Here is a 17,979-nt window from a genome sequence, read left to right as displayed (position 1 = left end):
GGAAAAAAGAAAAAAAGCCTTTTTGACAATGACTTATGTTTATAAATAGCCCCTTTCTCTTTTTTTTTGTTTTTTTTTTGTTCTGTTGTTGTTTCTTGTTTAGTTAATAACTTTTGTATTTTGACTACATTTGTAATTACATGTATGTGTATACTCTCTTTCCCCTACGAGAGTTTTGTATTTTGCTGTTTTTTGTCAATAAAAAAGAAAAAAGGCCAGTTTTATGATTTTTGGCCAAACCGTTCAGAAGTTGTAACTCTTCTCTTCGTCTAATTCGTTTGCACGTTATTCAAGAACGGTTTGACCAATCAACTTGAATTACATAACTTTCTTTGCATGGTCTGAAGATGAGCTGGTTTAATTTTTATATTCATGATGGAAAATGATGTCATAGGGTGCAATCGAATCGTCTAGAGCCGAGGAATTAGAGGACATTTTTGTTTCTAGCACTTACAGTTCAAAAGTTATTAGCAGAAACATGAGTGCACATTTGGACAGGTGGTGGCGCTCATGGGCGTCAGTTTGGTTTGAAATGTGCTGGGGACAGAGACGCATTCAGAAGTGCATTTTCAGAAGTGCTGGGTACATTTTTTTTTTCTCTTTCGCGCAGGTCATGTTTTGAAAGACTATGTCCTGCAGCTTACTAATGTAAATAAATAAAAATGTCAGATGAGAGACATATTGCGGGTCTTATAGCCTATCTTACTCATGCCGACGAAAGCGCCCCACAAATTCTTTAATATTTTTCATTTTTGCAAAAAATTTTACCACTTCATTATCAGAGTCCCACTGGAGCCCGTGTTTTTTTTTTATCCTCCCTATTACACATTAGTTACAGCCATTAAAATAGTTCAGTTTTGTTTTTAATGTCAAAGTAGATATATTTCGTTTTGTTTCTTTATTAAGTTAATTTAGAAAAATGTTTAAAGCATTTAATGTTTGTTAAACTAAAGTTTTTGCTTTTTAAAGTGACGACCAAGCGGCCAGCGGCCGACAGTGAGTTAACCCAACACTTTAGCCTCTGAAATCAACACTTGACTTGTCTTGCTTATTAAATCCATAAAAAAACACTTAAAGCATCGTTTAAACGTTTAGCCTACTATCACCACCATCACAGTAAAAAGGCATTTTTGACAAGATGAGGCAGGCAGATCGCAACAGCGCGCGCAAACAAAACGGGCTACACAATCTACTGTAAACAAATAATTAAAAATAAAAAACATGCTGGTTGTCTTACCTTAGGCTACACCTCTCCGCGAAATGAATATATATCCGATCTTCAATTCCCGTGCTATATGCACATTTAACGGAGTTCATGTCAACGAAATCAACCGATATGAGTATTTTATTCATCAGCTCTTTTCAACATCAAAGACCGCATTATGAGAACGAGCGACCTAAACACTGGTAAGAGCATTTAGTCTCATTAATTTTAATGAAGATGATTGTGCTTTTGAGCATCTAAAACTTAGCTTATTTTCAGTTTCACTTGTGGCAGTTTGCGCGTTGGCTTGCTTTACTCATTTGCGGCGATGCGTGTTGCATAGCGCCGTCCTATAGCCTAAAAAAGCCCGAAGCCCGGCCCGCGTCTGAGGTAGGCTATGACTGGAAAATTGGCCCGAAGCCCGGCCCTAGGGCGTAAAAAAGTCGGGGCCCGTCGGGCTCGGGCAGAAATGTAGGGCTCTACTTTGAGTAAGGCTGAAAGCGTCTTTCTTTTTAATACATTTCTTGAATGTCTCAATTACAGTAGGCCAAGCCTATAGATAATTATGATATTTGTGGCTGCACCGGGGTCCGTCATTACGCTAAATCATGAGCGGTCCATGGCACCTGCTACCCATGGCTGTTAACAACTGTATAGGCTACATCAATCCATCACAACAATTTCGTGTTATGGGCACTGCCACTGATACAGGCAGCGGAAGAGCCTATTTTACGGAGCTTGCTTCTGCTTTTCAAACTTTTTTACAACAAAAGATGTCGTTAAAACGACATAAGATCTCGTTATTATGAGAAAAGATGTAGTTAAAACGACATAAGATATCGTTATTACGACACAATTGAGTGGAAAAAATAATATGTGTGTCAGCAATGCTTCACCACAAAATTGAACTCGAGGTTAAAAAAAAAAGAAAAAAAAGTGGTGGGTACAAAAGGACTCAGGACGAAATCTGGTGGGTACGCGTCCCCCTTGTCCCCCCCGAAATCGACGCCTATGGTGGCGCTAGAGGGATTGAGTTAGAGATTCCAAATTTGCTTTGGTGACAGATCAGACTGTCTGTACCAAATTTAATAACTTTCCGGCAAACGGTTCTATGCGTTGCCAAAGACTCAAAAGCAGAAGAAGAAGAACGGCAACAATTACAATAGGTTCCTACACAGCTTCAGTGCTCGGCCCCTAATGATAGACACAAACACAAAGATCCTCTCGAGTGAGTCAAAGAATTGGATAATGAATATGATGATGTCATGATGCTTGAGTGGTTGCTAGGGTGTTGCCGTGTGTGCTGTTTGCTCTACAAGCATCTCAATATATCCATGCCTTATTAACTCTAATCTGCTAAATGCGAATGTGAGGCATGACGATATTGTAGACACTAACATCAGGATTTTCTCTAAACAAATACATTTGAAACGTATTTAAAGGAGCATCTAGATCATTAAACTTCTCAGATCTCATCAGGAGAGGATATAGTTTCCCCTGAAAATGCTAGTTAATGTCAGACTAAAACTTACTGACTTTCCTCACACAGGGTTTAACAAATTCCCAAAATATGTTGATCATGTTTGTTACACTTGTGGTGCTCCGGGTCAAAAATGACCCGCCTACAGAAAATGCTTTTAAATCTCTTGTAATGCTTTGATATTGCCAAATATTGGATTCAATCTTTTTGTCAACTTGTTTTCTTTCAGCTAGCACAGGTTTTGTGTTTCTTTTTTGAGCTGATTGACTTGTAGTCCTCATTGATCTGAGCTCATGCGCCTAGGCCTGTCACGATAACAAATTTTGCTGGACGATAAATTGGCCAAGAAATGATTGCGATAAACGATAATATTGTCATTCTGAGACCATTTTCATCTAAAATAATGATAATGGCATAATAATGCAGGTACACCTTTTCAAAGATCAATAAACTTTTATTTCTAAAGACTATTTAACACTGAAAACGGAAAGCATTTTAAATATCCACAGTAAAATGAACAAAACAAAAAAAGCAATGGACCCTCAAAAAAATGCACTTGAATAAACATCTCATCTCATCTCATCTCATCTCATCTCCTCACAACTCTTTAAGTTCATTTAAGACGTTATTTAACTAATTTAAGACTCCTAATATGAGAATACTCAAAATTCTCTGTGTAGTTGTTATTGTTTGTTCATGAGCAACTCGATGTGAGCAGGAGACTGACGAGTCTGTCTGTGTGTCGAGTGTGTGTGTGTGTGTGTGTGTGTCGAGTGTGTGTGTGTGTAGGACACACAGGCAGGACACTAACACACACACACACACACACACACACACACACACACACACAGAGAGACAGGACATTGACATACAGCGCATTCTCTTGTGTCTTGTCGCGCTTAGAAGCATTTACATGTATAAGAGCGTGATCATGTAACGCTCGGCAAAAATGGATATAAAAACGGACGCTGGAAATTATCGCGGCCGGAAAAGTGTCGCGGCATTTTTTTAATCGTGCGATTAATTGATTTATTGACTATCGTGACAGGCCTACATGCGCCTCAGTTTATTTGGGGTGAATGCGCTTGAGTGAAGGTAACTGAGGTGAATGAGCTCAGATCAATGTGGCCTACAGTCAATCAGCCCCGAAAATAAACACCAAACCTGTGCTAACTGATAGAGAACAAGTTGACAAAAGAATTGAATCCAATATTTGCATATAATATAGCATAATGAGAGATTTACAAGCATTTTCTGTAGGCGGGTCATTTTTGACCCGGAGCACTAAATGACAACCCATTCTCTCTCCCAAGGCGTTAAAATCCGAAGCATGTTTAAGTGCTTTCCGCGTCACAATAAAGACGCTAAAGTCACCCCTAGGCGTCACTATATCGACACGCTGGTGCTCCATTCATTCAGTTGTTTACCCAATGCGTCAGATCAAGACGCATGTTATTCTTTGCATTTGTAAAAGCAGACATGATTTTATTAATATTTTATCCATATTTAAAGGTTACTTTTATATTTTGGAGCTGTTAACCCAACTCCTACCCTAAACCTACCCATTTCTAAACAATATAAAACACATAACAGGCAAATACAAGTACAGTCACATCTATTTATTGCAAAAACTGACCAAAAACAGTATAAAAGTATTAACTCATGTTGCATTCCAAGTCTTCTGAAGTCCCACGATGTCTTTATGTAAAGAACAGAGTTGATTTTAATGTTTTAATCGCTGAGATTATGATCCCGCCGCTCCGTGAACGCACTCATTCATATCTCATTCAAATAATACACACGCCTCTTTAGCATGACGCATTCGGCCACAAGACACACGAGAACCAATGACATTTTACAATCAAAGCTGACGTAATGACGCAATTGGTCACGAGACATGCCAAATGAAAACTGACGTAACAGGCGGCAATATTTGAAATGTAATGTGTTCGTGATCTTCTGCGGATGGAGACACTGATCGCTTTTGGGGATTTCCTTCACACAACTCAATCGCTTGGCCACGGAATATTTGTACTTTTTTAATAAATTGTGCATGCAGTCGACTCAACCTGTTATATCTGCGTTTTATATGCAACACAAATGGGTCGGTTTAGGGATGGAATGGGGTTGGGTTGCATGTTAAAACGTGTCTAGATAGCGTAAATAAAATGATGCTAGCTGATTAAATTGAGAATCACAGTCCATCATGTCATAATGGCAAAATCATAACCCAATATATGATCGTCATGACGATAACGTTCCCATGCCCAACACGTCTGTGTCTGATGCCAAAGGTTTCTCATACCCCTTTTCCACCAAGGCAGAGCCAGAGCTAGATCGGAGCCAGAGCCTAGTTTCAAATCGGTTCTTTGTGTTTCCACACCCAAAGCCCAGCTCCGAGCCAGGAGAAGTGGTTCTAAAGTAGCACCAAAACATTGCTGGGCTAGAACAGGGCTAGAAGTAAGACCCGATTCCGTCAGGCGCTGGGGGCGGAGTCAACAAGACCAACACAAACTTTAGATCCGCCATGTTTGAAATAGCAGCTAATGGAGCTAACAGCTGCTGCTCGTTTGTAATCTCCCTCTATACAAATTACGGCGAACTGCATGAATGCGTTGGATTCGCTGTGTTTTCGTTGTGTTTTGATGCCGATGGCTCTGTTGTGGCTCTCAGCATGTGGAAAAGCAAACGGTTCTTAGAAGCTCCTCAGTCGAACCAACTATGAACTGGGACTAGCTCTGGCTCTGGACTAGCTCTAGCACTGCCTTGGTGGAAAAGGGTGATCATTGAAATGAATGGAGCACTCAGCGCGTCGATATAGTGACGACTAGGGGTGACTTTAGCGTCTTTATTGTGACGCGGAAAGCACTTGACCATGCTTCGGACTTTGACGCCTTGTGAGTTAGAATGGGTTGTAAATGAAGGGTTTCTATGTCCGACTCACTCCTCCAGACACAGGTATCCATTCTCTTTGGCCAGGTGGCGCGCGTGGTTGATGGAGTCTCGGGCCGTGCTGCCGTAAGAGATGACCATGGCGCCGTAGTCCCTGTACATGCGCAGGCGCGGAGGAGAGCTGTACGCCGGCATGATGACGAACACGGGAATCCTCATCTCCACTGCGTGAAACGCCACTGCCATGGAGAAGTTACAGTCCGTGGCCACGATCACACCCTTCCTCTGCTGATCCTGCACACGGTACCCAACCACAACATGTGACGATAACATACACTCACCTAAAGGATTATTAGGAACACCTGTTCAATTTCTAATTAATGCAATTATCTAATCAACCAATCACATGGCAGTTGCTTCAATGCCTTTAGGGGTGTGGTCCTGGTCAAGACAATCTCCTGAACTCCACACTGAATGTCGGAATGGGAAAGAAAGGTGATTTAAGCAATTTTGAGCGTGGCATGGTTGTTGGTGGTCTGAGTATTTCACAATCTGCTCAGTTACTGGGATTTTCACGCACAACCATTTCTAGGGTTTACAAAGAATGGTGTGAAAAGGGAAAAGCATCCAGTATGCGGCAGTCCTGTGGGAGAAAATGCCTTGTTGATGCTAGAGGTCAGAGGAGAATGGGCCGACTGATTCAAGCTGATAGAAGAGCAACTTTGACTGAAATAACCACTCGTTACAACCGAGGTCTGCAGCAAAGCATTTGTGAAGCCACAACACACACAACCTTGAGGCGGATGGGCTACAACAGCAGAAGACCCCACCGGGTACCACTCATCTCCACTACAAAGAGGAAAAAGAGGCGACAATTTGCACCAAAATTGGACAGTTGAAGACTGGAAAAATGTTGCCTGGTCTGATGAGTCTGGATTTCTGTTGAGACATTCAGATGGTAGAGTCAGAATTGGGCGTAAACAGAATGAGAACATGGATCCATTATGCCTTGTTCCCACTGTGCAGGCTGGTGGTGGTGGTGTAATGGTGTGGGGGATGTTTTCTTGGCACACTTTAGGCCCCTTGGTGCCAATTGGGCATGGTTTAAATGCCACGGCCTACCTGAGCATTGTTTCTGCCCATGTCCATCCCTTTATGAGCACCATGTCCCCATCCTCTGATGGCTACTTCCAGCAGGATAATGCACCGTCACAAAGCTCCAATCATTTCAAACTGGTTTCTTGAACATGACAATGAGTTCACTGGACTAAAATGGCCGCCACAGTCACCAGATCTCAACCCAATAGAGCATCTTTGGGATGTGGTGGAACGGGAGCTTCGTGCCCTGGATGTGCATCCCACAAATCTCCATCAACTGCAAGATACTCTCCTATCAATATGGGCCAACATTTCTAAAGAATGCTTTCAGCACCTTGTAGAATCAATGCCACGTAGAATTAAGGCAGTTCTGAAGGCCAAAGGGGGTCAAACACAGTATTAGTGTGTGTTCCTAATAATCCTTTAGGTGAGTGTATGTACTCAAAGGAAATCTAATATCATATGTTAAAGGTGACCTGTTTGAGTGAGGACAGCAGGTACAGCACTCCTCTCTCCTTCACAGATCCAGTGTAATGGAGAAGCTCTTTCTTCAGGTAGATCTCCATCCCGTACTGTTTGGACAGCCTGGAGTACTGAGGGCAGAACGCACATGTTTATGGGCTGGATCAGAGTTTGACTAGGTCTCGTCTATTTAAGAGCGTTGTTTGTAATTCTAGCGAATGCCTCTCCTTTTTAGGAGGTCATAAAACCAAACTGCCCGAGGCAGAGGAATCGTAAATACAGCAGGATCCCCTCTATTCTCGCAAAACTCAAAATCTGTATCTGCTGTTCTTGAGTTTGATCAGATGCAGATGTTTGAGTTACTGGAGAAGAGAAATGACTGACGATATTAAGACTTGTTTGCTGAAAAATGTGACTTTACACATAAGACAAGATCAAATATCTGCCAATGGGGTCAGAATAATATTCTTAATTCAAAGGGAAAACAAGATTATTTTTCTGGCTCCATTGGCAGATATTTGTTCTTGTTTTAAGCACAAACTCAAGTTTTCATTAATCAAGACTTAATATCTGGCGGTCAGTGTGGAATGTAAAGAACCAGGCCAGATTGTCTGGATGAGGAACATTCAGAAAGACTGTCTGGAAAAAGATGAAAGAGATTAACATCTAAATCCACTCATACAATTATCACTCTCATCTCATCAACGTCCCACTGAGTGAATCAACTGAGAATGGCTTCATTTGCATGTATTTACCTTGTTCCAAACTTCCCCCAAACTCCTGATCACCTTTCCTAGGAGATTACTAAATCCAATAGATTTTTGGTATATTTCAATGTCAATTCTCACCATAATATTATATGTGTTTGGTATCGTTTGAAATGTCTCAGTGCGAATGGTACAAAAATCTCATAATCACAGAAGTATACAAGAAGTTAATAAGAGTTTTTAGAGCTTAGAGATATTTTACACATGACGGTGGGTGTGGCTTTTGGAGCCATTTGTTCTCTCCTTTCAATCTAGGCAAATGGGAGTTGATTCAATTTAAATTCCCTTTGTTTTCATGCATTTCCATTTGAAACAGTTTTCGGTCTGGTCTGAGTTATTTAAAGAGATGTAGTAATGAGTTCGGGGCGCAATACTATTAACAAGGTGGGCCCGTAACACAGAAAACGCTCTGTGTTACGTAATATTCAAAAAGTCAGGAAATCTTTCACTCTTTAAAGCTACACTGTGTAACTTTTTTAGTTTATGCTTAGCTAAAAACACTTAGTTCTTTCAAAAATATATATGTGCTCATTAATGTATATTTACTTCTTTCAAGTAATAAAGTATTCTCGCAAGTTTATAATATGCCATTGTAAACACATACGGGTGAGGGTTTGAATGCGGGTCGCCATGTTGCCCCTCCATCTTGAAAGTACATTAGCCAAAGAGGGACATTCCCGTAAATTCAAGCTTGGCCTTTGGCGTTTTAACACTCGATGTCTCCGTGTCCAATGTGGACGAGGTCGAACTGGAAGCCATGTTAATCTTGGACTAAATCGGCCACCGTAGGAGTTAAAACGAAATGAACGGAATTGAAAGGGAACAGAAACTAATATTCACTGGATGGTCATATACCAGTTCACCACTTGATGGGGGAAAATATCACAGTGTAGCTTTAAGCTATTTCGGAATATTTGATGTTATGTATTAATTATCTTTGAATTGATTATGTTATTGGCATTTTACATTTACCTAACTGTTAATAAAATTGTTACATTTTGATCGTTTCTGAATTACTCTGTAATTATTAACTATCTCCAATACGGAACGATAGCCTATAATTGCAACAAAAGGTTAAAGCTGAATGATTAAATGTGTGACTAACTATTAAAGGGTTAGTTCACCCAAAAATGTAAATTGTGTCATTAATGACTGAGCCTCATGTGGTTGGACACCCGTCAGACCTCCGTTCATCTTCAGACACAAATGAAGATATTTTAGTGTAAATCTGATGCTCTGAAAGGCCTCCATTGGCTCAACTTTACACTCTCAAGACCCTTAAAAGACACTAAAGACTAAAGTTACAAAGTCCATCTCACTACAGCGGCTCTACAATAACTTTATGAAGAGACGAGAATAGTTTTTGTGCGCAAAAAACCCTAAATAACGACTTCTATAGTGATGACGATTTCAAAACACGGCATCATGAAGCTTTGAAGCGTTATGAATCAGTGAGTTGAATCATGATTCGGATCGCGTGTCAAACCGCCAAACTGCTGAAATTTGGCGATCCAAACCGCTGAATCGGCTCACTGATTCATAACGCTCTGAACCACTGAATCGACTCACTGATTCATAACGCTCTGAACCGCTGAATCGACTCACTGATTCATAACGCTCTGAACCGCTGAATCGACTCACTGATTCATAACGCTTCGAAGCTTCATGATGCCGTGTTTTGAAATCGCCATCACTTTATAAGTCGTTATTTAGGGTTTTTTGTGCACAAAAACTATTCTCGTCTTCATAAAGTTATTGTAGAGCCGCTGTAGTGAGATGGACTTTGTAACTTTAGTCTTTAGTGTCTTTTAAGGGTCTTGAGAGTGTAAAGTTGAGCCAATGGAGGCCTTTCAGAGCATCAGCTTTACACTAAAATATCTTCATTTGGTCTTTCGGGTGTCGAACGACATGAGGGTAAGTAATTAATGACAGAATTTAAATTTTTGGGTGAACTAACCCTTTAAATATAAATTACTAAACAACCAATTGGCATTCTATCCTAAATTCGACATTATGATAAATGGAGTCAGATTAAAGATATATTAGGGTAACACTTTATTTTGATAGTCCACTTTAGACATTCTACTAACTATAAGTAACTTTGCAACTACATGTCAACTAACTGTCATTAGAGTATTTGTAGACTGTCTGATTAATATTTACTAAAACTTTATTTTGTTGGTCCCCCAACAGACATTCTACTGACTATAAGTAACTTGGCAACTACAATTCAACTTATTCTACTAACCCAAACCCTAACACCTAACCATAACCTACCAGTCTACTGACAGTCAACTAATACTCTAATGACAGTTAGTTGACATGTAGTTGTAAAGTTACTTATAGTTAGTAGAATGTTTAAAGTGGACTATCAAAATAAAGTGTAACCTATATGAGTTTTAAATCCATTCTACCCAGCTGGAGACACGAACGCGCAAGCGACCTTCACCGCGGTTCGTTACTGATCCTTGGAGTGAATCCAGCGGCCACAGAGATTGGTGTAGAGATTGGCGTACCGTGCAGGGTGTTTTCTGAATCCCTGCCTGCTGTAGTTTGAAAGCGGCCGCGCTGATGTCCTCGAAGCGCAGATGCTCCGGGGCAGCTTTGGGCGCTGACTTCCCCTCGCCGCTTTTCTTAAGGGACGGTTTCGGTGGGGACATCAACTGGACTTGCGGTGGTTCTGAGACGGTGGTCTCGAAGACCTTCACATCTCCATTGAGGTATTCCTCGGCCCCAAAGTCTTTCAGCCGTTCTGGGCAGATGAGAGTTGAGCGGCGACCCAAGCGGCCGTTCCCGACCTGGGCGTCTTTAGTGCAGGGGCCGCTGTGGAAGGAGCAGTCGGGTCTGGAGGAGCCGCGGCGCTGATCTGCACTGTTGGAGGAGAAGACATGGAGTTCATAAACCAAGAGACACTGCAGAACATGAGGTTCTTCCTCAGGAGTTTTCTCTTGTTTTCCAGTACATATATCTAAACATTCTTAAAAAAAAAAACAAGAAAAAATATCTGCCGAGAATCAAGAATTATATATAAATAAATAATATTATGCAATATTATAACATATACACCGACCAGGCATAACATTATGAACACTGATCTGTTAGTGGGTGGGATATATTAGGCAGCAAGTGAACATTTTAGAGTTGATGTGTTAGAAGCAGGAGAAATGGACAAGCGTAAGGATTTGAGCGAGTTTGACAAGGGCCAGATTGTGATTGGGGTCAGAGCATCTCCAAAACTGCAGCTCTTGTGGGGTGTTTCCAGTCTGCAGTGGTCAGTCTCTATCAAAAGTGGAGGGCCAGTGGAGAACCGACCACAGGGTCATGGAGGACCAGTGGAGAACCGACCACAGGGTCATGGAGGACCAGTGGAGAACCGGCCACAGGGTCATGAAGGACCAGTGGAGAACCGACCACAGGGTCATGAAGGACCAGTGGAGAACCGGCCACAGGGTCATGAAGGACCAGTGGAGAACCGGCCACAGGGTCATGGAGGACCAGTGGAGAACCGAACACAGGGTCATGAAGGACCAGTGGAGAACCGGCCACAGGGTCATGAAGGACCAGTGGAGAACCGGCCACAGGATCATGGAGGACCAGTGGAGAACCGGCCACAGGGTCATGGAGGACCAGTGGAGAACCGACCACAGGGTCATGAAGGACCAGTGGAGAACCGGCCACAGGATCATGGAGGACCAGTGGAGAACCGGCCACAGGGTCATGGAGGACCAGTGGAGAACCGGCCACAGGGTCATGAAGGACCAGTGGAGAACCGGCCACAGGGTCATGGAGGACCAGTGGAGAACCGGCCACAGGGTCATGGAGGACCAGTGGAGAACCGGCCACAGGGTCATGAAGGACCAGTGGAGAACCGGCCACAGGGTCATGAAGGACCAGTGGAGAACCGGCCACAGGGTCATGGGCGGCCGAGGCTCATTGATGCCCATGTGGTCCGATCAAACAGACGAGCTACTGGAGCTCAAACTGCTCAAGAAGTTAATGCTGGTTCTGATAGAAAGGGGTCAGAATACACAGAGCATCTCAGTTTGAGGCGTATGGGGCAGCACAGCCCCCCATGGGGGACCAACACAATATTAGGAGGTGGTCGTAATGTTATGCCTGATGGGTGTATATATAGAGAGCAGCATTAAACAGTCTGTATAAAGAGGACTCATAACAGAAGTTCTTCTGTTACACTTTTGCAGAGTAAATTTGACATTAGCGGTCAGTATTTCAGTGTCTCTGGTCGTGTGTCCAGTGCTGAAGGCTATTAATATCTGCTGTGTTCTGCAGGTCTGACCTTTCACCTCATTCCCACGTCACAGTGTCTAATACAGTCTCTGATTAACCCTATAAAGCCTACTGTATCATGTTTGATACGCACATTTATAAGACCTCTAAAGGACCAACATATGTCCTCTGTGTCTTTCTACTGGCAAATCTGCACTGATTTTATCAAGTAAAAGTAAGAATAGCTTTGATATTATTAGTTATATTTCAACTGGACTGAAGCAGCTTTACTTGATATTAGAAAAATCATGAGTATCAAATATGATCATCAGTCTTTTGAGACATATTTATGTGAGTATCTCATTGATTTACATAACAAGCATCAGAATTTCATATTAATATCAGCATATTTTTGCCTCTGAATAAAGCTGAGCCCGCCATATTATCACTATATCAGACGATATGAGCCTTGAAAGCCTGGTGTATCAAATATGATACTCAACAAAAACCAATTCAATTCAAACAATTAGATATGATTTCATATGTCAGGCTTTACAGGGTTAATGTCATGCACTAATAACTCTTATGTTTCCTCTTAGGGCTCCTCTCAGTTGTTTACCGTGGCAGGAAGAGGAGGATGAAGGAGAGGAAGAGTCTGAGGAGGATGTACGCTAATGCCTGGAAGAGCGACAGGAAACTGGCGTTTTCGCTGAGCTGTGGGAACGGAGCTATGGGTGAGGGAGGCTCTGCTGGTTCTACAGGAGAAGGACTGGGAGCTTTGGAAGCAGGTTGAGGATCATCACCGGGATGAAGAGCGTGAGCAGCAGCCGCCGAGGGTTTGGGCTGGTGTCTCTGTTTGGGTGTGGATGAAGCACTGGATGGAGGAACCGCAGGATGGGAAGGAGTCGCTACATGGTATCTACAATCATCCGCATCCATCCCTGAACTACCACATCGCTCAGACTCAAGAGGACACTGGGAAGCATTTGGTGTTGGAGACGGGGTTTCAGATTTACACGCTACGGTTTCCCACCTCTGCCAGAAGGGATCATATTCCTCGCTGTCATTTAAGCCTCTCCGTGTCTCTTGTGGCTGCACGCCGTCATTCACAAAGTTTGCAAAAAACTGTGCTGCAAAATTCATCCTCAAGTTGACATGAAACGCCAGATGCTCTCTGATGGGTGTGTATCTATCCAACAGTATCGTCCTCTTTCTCAGTCGTCCTACAGGACATTAGCTTACTGCTCAGGGTTATTTAAGGAGGGATTACCCATAATCACACGCCCGGCCTTTCCACCCCTCCAGGACTCCACCTACAGCTCTATTCCTGTATCAGACCCGCTCTAAACCCGCCTCTCACGTGGTATAATCAGACAGTCTAACGGGATAGATGAGGGCTTAATGCTTCCTAGAGAATAATGACTCTCGTCCAGAAGAAAGTGTCCCCTATAAGACCTCAAGCTCTGACCTCTAGGACAGGCCAAATCCTCTTCAGAGGGGATCACAGATCAGCTCGGACTTCACCCTCATCATTTATGGTGCTCCAGACTTCATAAAGATAAAATACTGAGTTTGGATGTGAAACAAACATGATAGGATATATAAAGTGCTAGGCGTGTTGCTGTGTGGCTTCTATGTTTTTGCTTGGGTGTCCTGTGTGGTTGCTATGGTGTTGTAAAGGTGTTCAGTGTGGCTACAGTGTTGCTAGAGTGTTTTTGGTGTGTTCTGTGTAGTTGCTAGGGTGTTGCTAAGGTGTTCTGTGTGGTTGCTGGAGTGCTGCTAGGGTGCTCTGTGTGGTTAGGGTGTTCTGTGTAGTCACTAGAGTGTTTCTAAGGTGTTCTGTGCGGTCACTAGAGTGTTGCTGGGGTGTTCTGTGTAGTTGCTAGGGTGTTGCTAAGGCAGGGGTCTCCAAACTCGGTCCTGGAGGGCCACTGTCCTGCAGAGTTTAGCTCCAACCCCAATTAAAACACCTGAACCAATTAATCAGTGTCTTACTTGGGCCTATTAAGACACTGATTAACTGGTTCAGGTGTGTTTATTTGGGGCTGGAACTAAACTCTGCAGGACAGTGGCCCTCCAGGACCGAGTTTGGAGACCCCTGTGCTAAGGTGTTCTGTGCGGTCACTAGAGTGTTGCTGAGGTGTTCTGTGTAGTGGGTGTTGCTAAGGTGTTCTGTGTGGCCACTAGAGTGTTGCTGGGGTGTTCTGTGTGGTTAGGATGTTCTGCGTGGTTGCTATGGTGTTGCCAAGGTATTCTATTAGGTTTGCTAAAGTGTTCTGTGTGGCTATGGTGTTGCTAGAGTTTTGTTGGAGTGTTGTGTGTAGTTGCTAGAGTATTTTGTGTGACTAGGGTGTTATGTGTAGTTGCTAAGGTGTTGTTGGGGTGTTTTGTGTGGCTAGGATGTTGCTATGGTGTTTTGTGTAGTTTTTAGGGTGTGGCTAAGGTGTTCTATGTGTGGCTAGGGTGTTGCTAGGATGTTCTGTGTAGTTGCTAGGGTGTTGATAAGGTGTGAGGTTGCTAGGGTGTTGCTAAGGTGTTCTGTGTTGTTGCCAGAGTTTTGCTGGGGTGTTCTGTGGGGCTGGGGTGTTGCTAGGATGTTCTGTGTAGTTGCTGGGGTGTTGCTAAGGTGTTCTGTGTGGTCGCTAGAGTGTTGCTGGGGTGTTCTGTGTGGTTAGGGTGTTGTTAGGGTGTTCTGTGTGGTTGCTATGATGTTGCTAAGGTGTTCTGTGTGGTCGCTAGAGTGTTGCTGGGGTGTTCTGTGTGGTTAGGGTGTTGTTAGGGTGTTCTGTGTGGTTGCTAGGATGTTGCTAAAGTGTTCTGTGTGGTTGCTAGAGTGTTGCTGGGGTGTTCTCTTTGGCTAGGGTGTTGCTAGGGTGTTCTGTGTAGTTGCTGGGGTGTTACTAAGGTGTTATGTGTTTCTGGGGTGTTCTGTGTGGTTAGGGTGTTGTTAGGGTGTTCTGTGTGTTGCTGGGGTGCTCTGTGTGGTTGATAGGATGTTGCTAAAGTGTTCTGTGTAGTTGCTAGGGTGTTGCTAAGGTGTTCTGTGTGTTGCTGGGGTGTTCTGTGTGGTCGCTAGAGTGTTGCTGGGGTGTTCTAAATTTTTCAACTAAACATCGAAATACATCTAAATAATAAACTAAATTAACCATTTAAACTAAATTACTGATCAAATTATTGATCTAAAGCCCACACTGTCACTGTATGATACTTGAAATTTTTCCAGAATGGCTATACAGCTGAATAAAATTATGCTGCATTATTTTCCTGTTTAACACTGTAAAGCTGCTTTGAAACAATCTACATTGTTAAAAGCGCTATATAAATAAAGTTGACTTGACTTGACTTCTGTGTGGCTAGGGTGTTGCTAGGATGTTCTGTGTAGTTACTGGGGTGTTGCTAGGATGTTCTGTGTAGTTACTGGGGTGTTGCTAAGGTGTTCTGTGTGGTCACTAGAGTGTTGCTGATGTGTTCTCTTTGGCTAGGGTGTTTCTAGGAGGTTCTGTGTGGTTGCTAGGATGTTGCTAAGGTGTTCTGTGTGTTGCTGGGGTGCTCTGTGTGGTTGATAGGATGTTGCTAAAGTGTTCTGTATGTTGCTGGGGTGTTGCTAAGGTGTTCTGTGTAGTTACTGGGGTGTTGCTAAGGTGTTCTGTGTGGTCGCTAGAGTGTTGCTGATGTTCTGTGTAGTTACTTGGGTGTTGCTAAGGTGTTCTGTGTGGTCGCTAGAGTATTGCTGATGTGTTCTCTTTGGCTAGGGTGTTTCTAGGGTGTTCTGTGTGGTTGCTAGGATGTTGCTAAGGTGTTCTGTGTGTTGCTGGGGTGTTTTGTGTGGTTGGTAGGATGTTGCTAAAGTGTTCTGTTTGGTCACTAGGGTGTTGCTGATGTGTTCTCTCTGGCTAGGGTGTTGCTAGGGTGTTCTGTGTAGTTGATGGGGTGTTGCTAAGGTGTTCTGCGTGTTGTTGGGATGTTCTGTGTGGTTGCTGGGGTGTTGCTAGGGTGTTCTGTGTGTTGCTAAAGTGTTCTGTGTGGTCGCTAGAGTGTTGCTGGGGTGTTCTGTGTCGTTAGGGTGTTCTTTGTGGTTGCTAGGATGTTGCTAAACTGTTCTGTGTGGTCACTAGAGTGTTGCTGATGTGTTCTCTTTGGCTAGGGTGTTGCTAGGGTGTTCTGTGTAGTTGCTAGGGTGTTGCTAAGGTGTTCTGTGTGGTTGACAGCTTGATCTGTTTGGGTCTTTGCTTTTTTTCAGCAAAATTTTGTAAAAATATTTCAAAAGAACATCATCAAACAGCCGAAAGCATTTTCATGCATATTGCTGTTATTCATCCACAGGACGTGTTTTATGGGGGTTGTAATAAAATGTTTCCTCTGTCTCTTTATCCTGCGCGATGTAGACGGACATGTGCAGACGAGATTTACAGACGGATACTAAACCCAGACATCACACGACGGCCGACTGCCTGACATCTTCAATACATCACACACAACTAACGAGGATCACTGGTGTCCATGTCCATCCCTCTGATGACCATTCCAGGAAAAAGAAAAGGATGGAAGTCCAGCCAAGAGAGATGTCAATACAGACATGGAGCCAAGAGACGCTTTCAGCAGATTCTAGCGGTGGGACAAATCATTTAATTCTCAGAATGTTTGGAAAATTGGACTTCCCTTGAGAACAAATAGAGGTATGGATCACCGTTAATCAGCCAGATCTCATTAAAGCACAGAGGACTGTCACTAGAGGAGAAGATAAAAGATAAGAGGAGCAAATCTCTCCATGAGATCAGCTATCAGAGAGTCTGTGTTTGTCTCAGGTCATCTTCAGGCCATTGTGAGTCATTCTCTCTTAAGTAGCTTTACTCACTGTACACAGTGAACGTCACCCGTGAACACTTTGAGCTGAACTTTCACTCTGTTTCTTCCGCCGCTACTACAGTCATGCTAGAAACACCCTAGAAACCACACACGATACCCTAGCAACTGCATAGCAACACCCTAGCTACCAGACAGAATAGCAACACCCTTGCAACCATTTAAAATAGTTTAAAATCAGCCAGAACAGCCTAGCAATGACCTAGAAATTGTATAGCAATGCCATCACAGCCACACAGAACAGACTAGCAACACCCTAGCAACCACTCAAAATAGCATACCAACCACCCAGACAACCACAACACCCTATCAACCACATATAAACTGCATTGCACCGCCCTAGCAACTACACATCAACTGCATAGCAACGCCATTGCAGGCAACCACTCAAGATAGCATACCAACCCCCCCGGAACAGACTAACAACACCCTAGCAACAACACAGAATACCCTAGAAACACCCTAGCAACCACATATCAACTGCCTAGCAACACACTGGCAACCACTCAAAATAGCATACCAATCATCCAGAACAGACTAGCAACTCCCAAGCAACCACATATCAACTGCATAGCAACACCCTAACAACCTCACTGAACACCCTAGCTACTGCATAGCAACGGCCTTTCAACCACACAGAATAGCCTAGCAACCGATCAAAATAGCCAACCAACCAGAATAGCCTAGCAACACTCTAGCAACCACACAGAACAATAAATCATTTAAAAATAAAATTAATAAATTAAAACTTATTAAAAATCAACCCAATCAAAATAAAACACTAACATTTTTAGTTTACCTGCATGTAATGCGACCATTAAGAACACAGAACAACCTAGCAACACCCTAGCAACTGCATAACAACCCTAACCCTAGCAACCTCACAGAAAAACCTAGCAACCATCAAGCAACTGCATAACAACCCTAATCCTAGCAACCTCACAGAATAGCCTAGCAACCAATCAAAATAGCCAACCAGCACAGAA

The 17,979-nt window shown here is 43.0% G+C and overlaps 2 protein-coding genes across 3 annotated transcripts in view; one reads left to right on the top strand and one right to left on the bottom strand.

Annotated features, from left to right (window-relative positions):
* LOC307142157 (L-threonine ammonia-lyase) overlaps positions 1 to 13,351 on the bottom strand; it is a gene marked incomplete at its 5' end in the record, with an annotated part of 30,122 nt that extends 16,771 nt beyond the window's left edge. Inside the window, 4 exons of one of the 2 annotated variants that reach the window (XM_079842767.1) lie at positions 5,629 to 5,870; positions 7,151 to 7,267; positions 10,420 to 10,774; positions 13,164 to 13,351. In XM_079842767.1, coding sequence (XP_079698893.1) covers positions 5,629 to 5,870; positions 7,151 to 7,267; positions 10,420 to 10,774; positions 13,164 to 13,273 — 824 coding nt within the window. Of the gene's footprint in view, positions 1 to 5,628; positions 5,871 to 7,150; positions 7,268 to 10,419; positions 10,775 to 12,749 lie in introns of both variants that reach the window. The other variant, XM_079842766.1, reaches the window with a different exon arrangement.
* LOC307142161 (uncharacterized protein) overlaps positions 12,283 to 17,979 on the top strand; it is a 149,939-nt gene continuing 144,242 nt past the window's right edge. Inside the window, exons 1-3 of the mRNA XM_079842774.1 lie at positions 12,283 to 12,365; positions 12,730 to 13,668; positions 16,516 to 16,952. Of these exons, the coding sequence (XP_079698900.1) occupies positions 16,899 to 16,952 (54 nt within the window). The 5' untranslated portion in view covers positions 12,283 to 12,365; positions 12,730 to 13,668; positions 16,516 to 16,898. The remainder of the gene's footprint in view (positions 12,366 to 12,729; positions 13,669 to 16,515; positions 16,953 to 17,979) is intronic.

This window comes from Gobio gobio (genome assembly GCF_949357685.1).
Source record: "Gobio gobio genome assembly, chromosome: 18".
Classification (NCBI taxonomy): domain Eukaryota; kingdom Metazoa; phylum Chordata; class Actinopteri; order Cypriniformes; family Gobionidae; genus Gobio; species Gobio gobio.
This window is presented reverse-complemented; position numbering and strand designations above follow the sequence as displayed.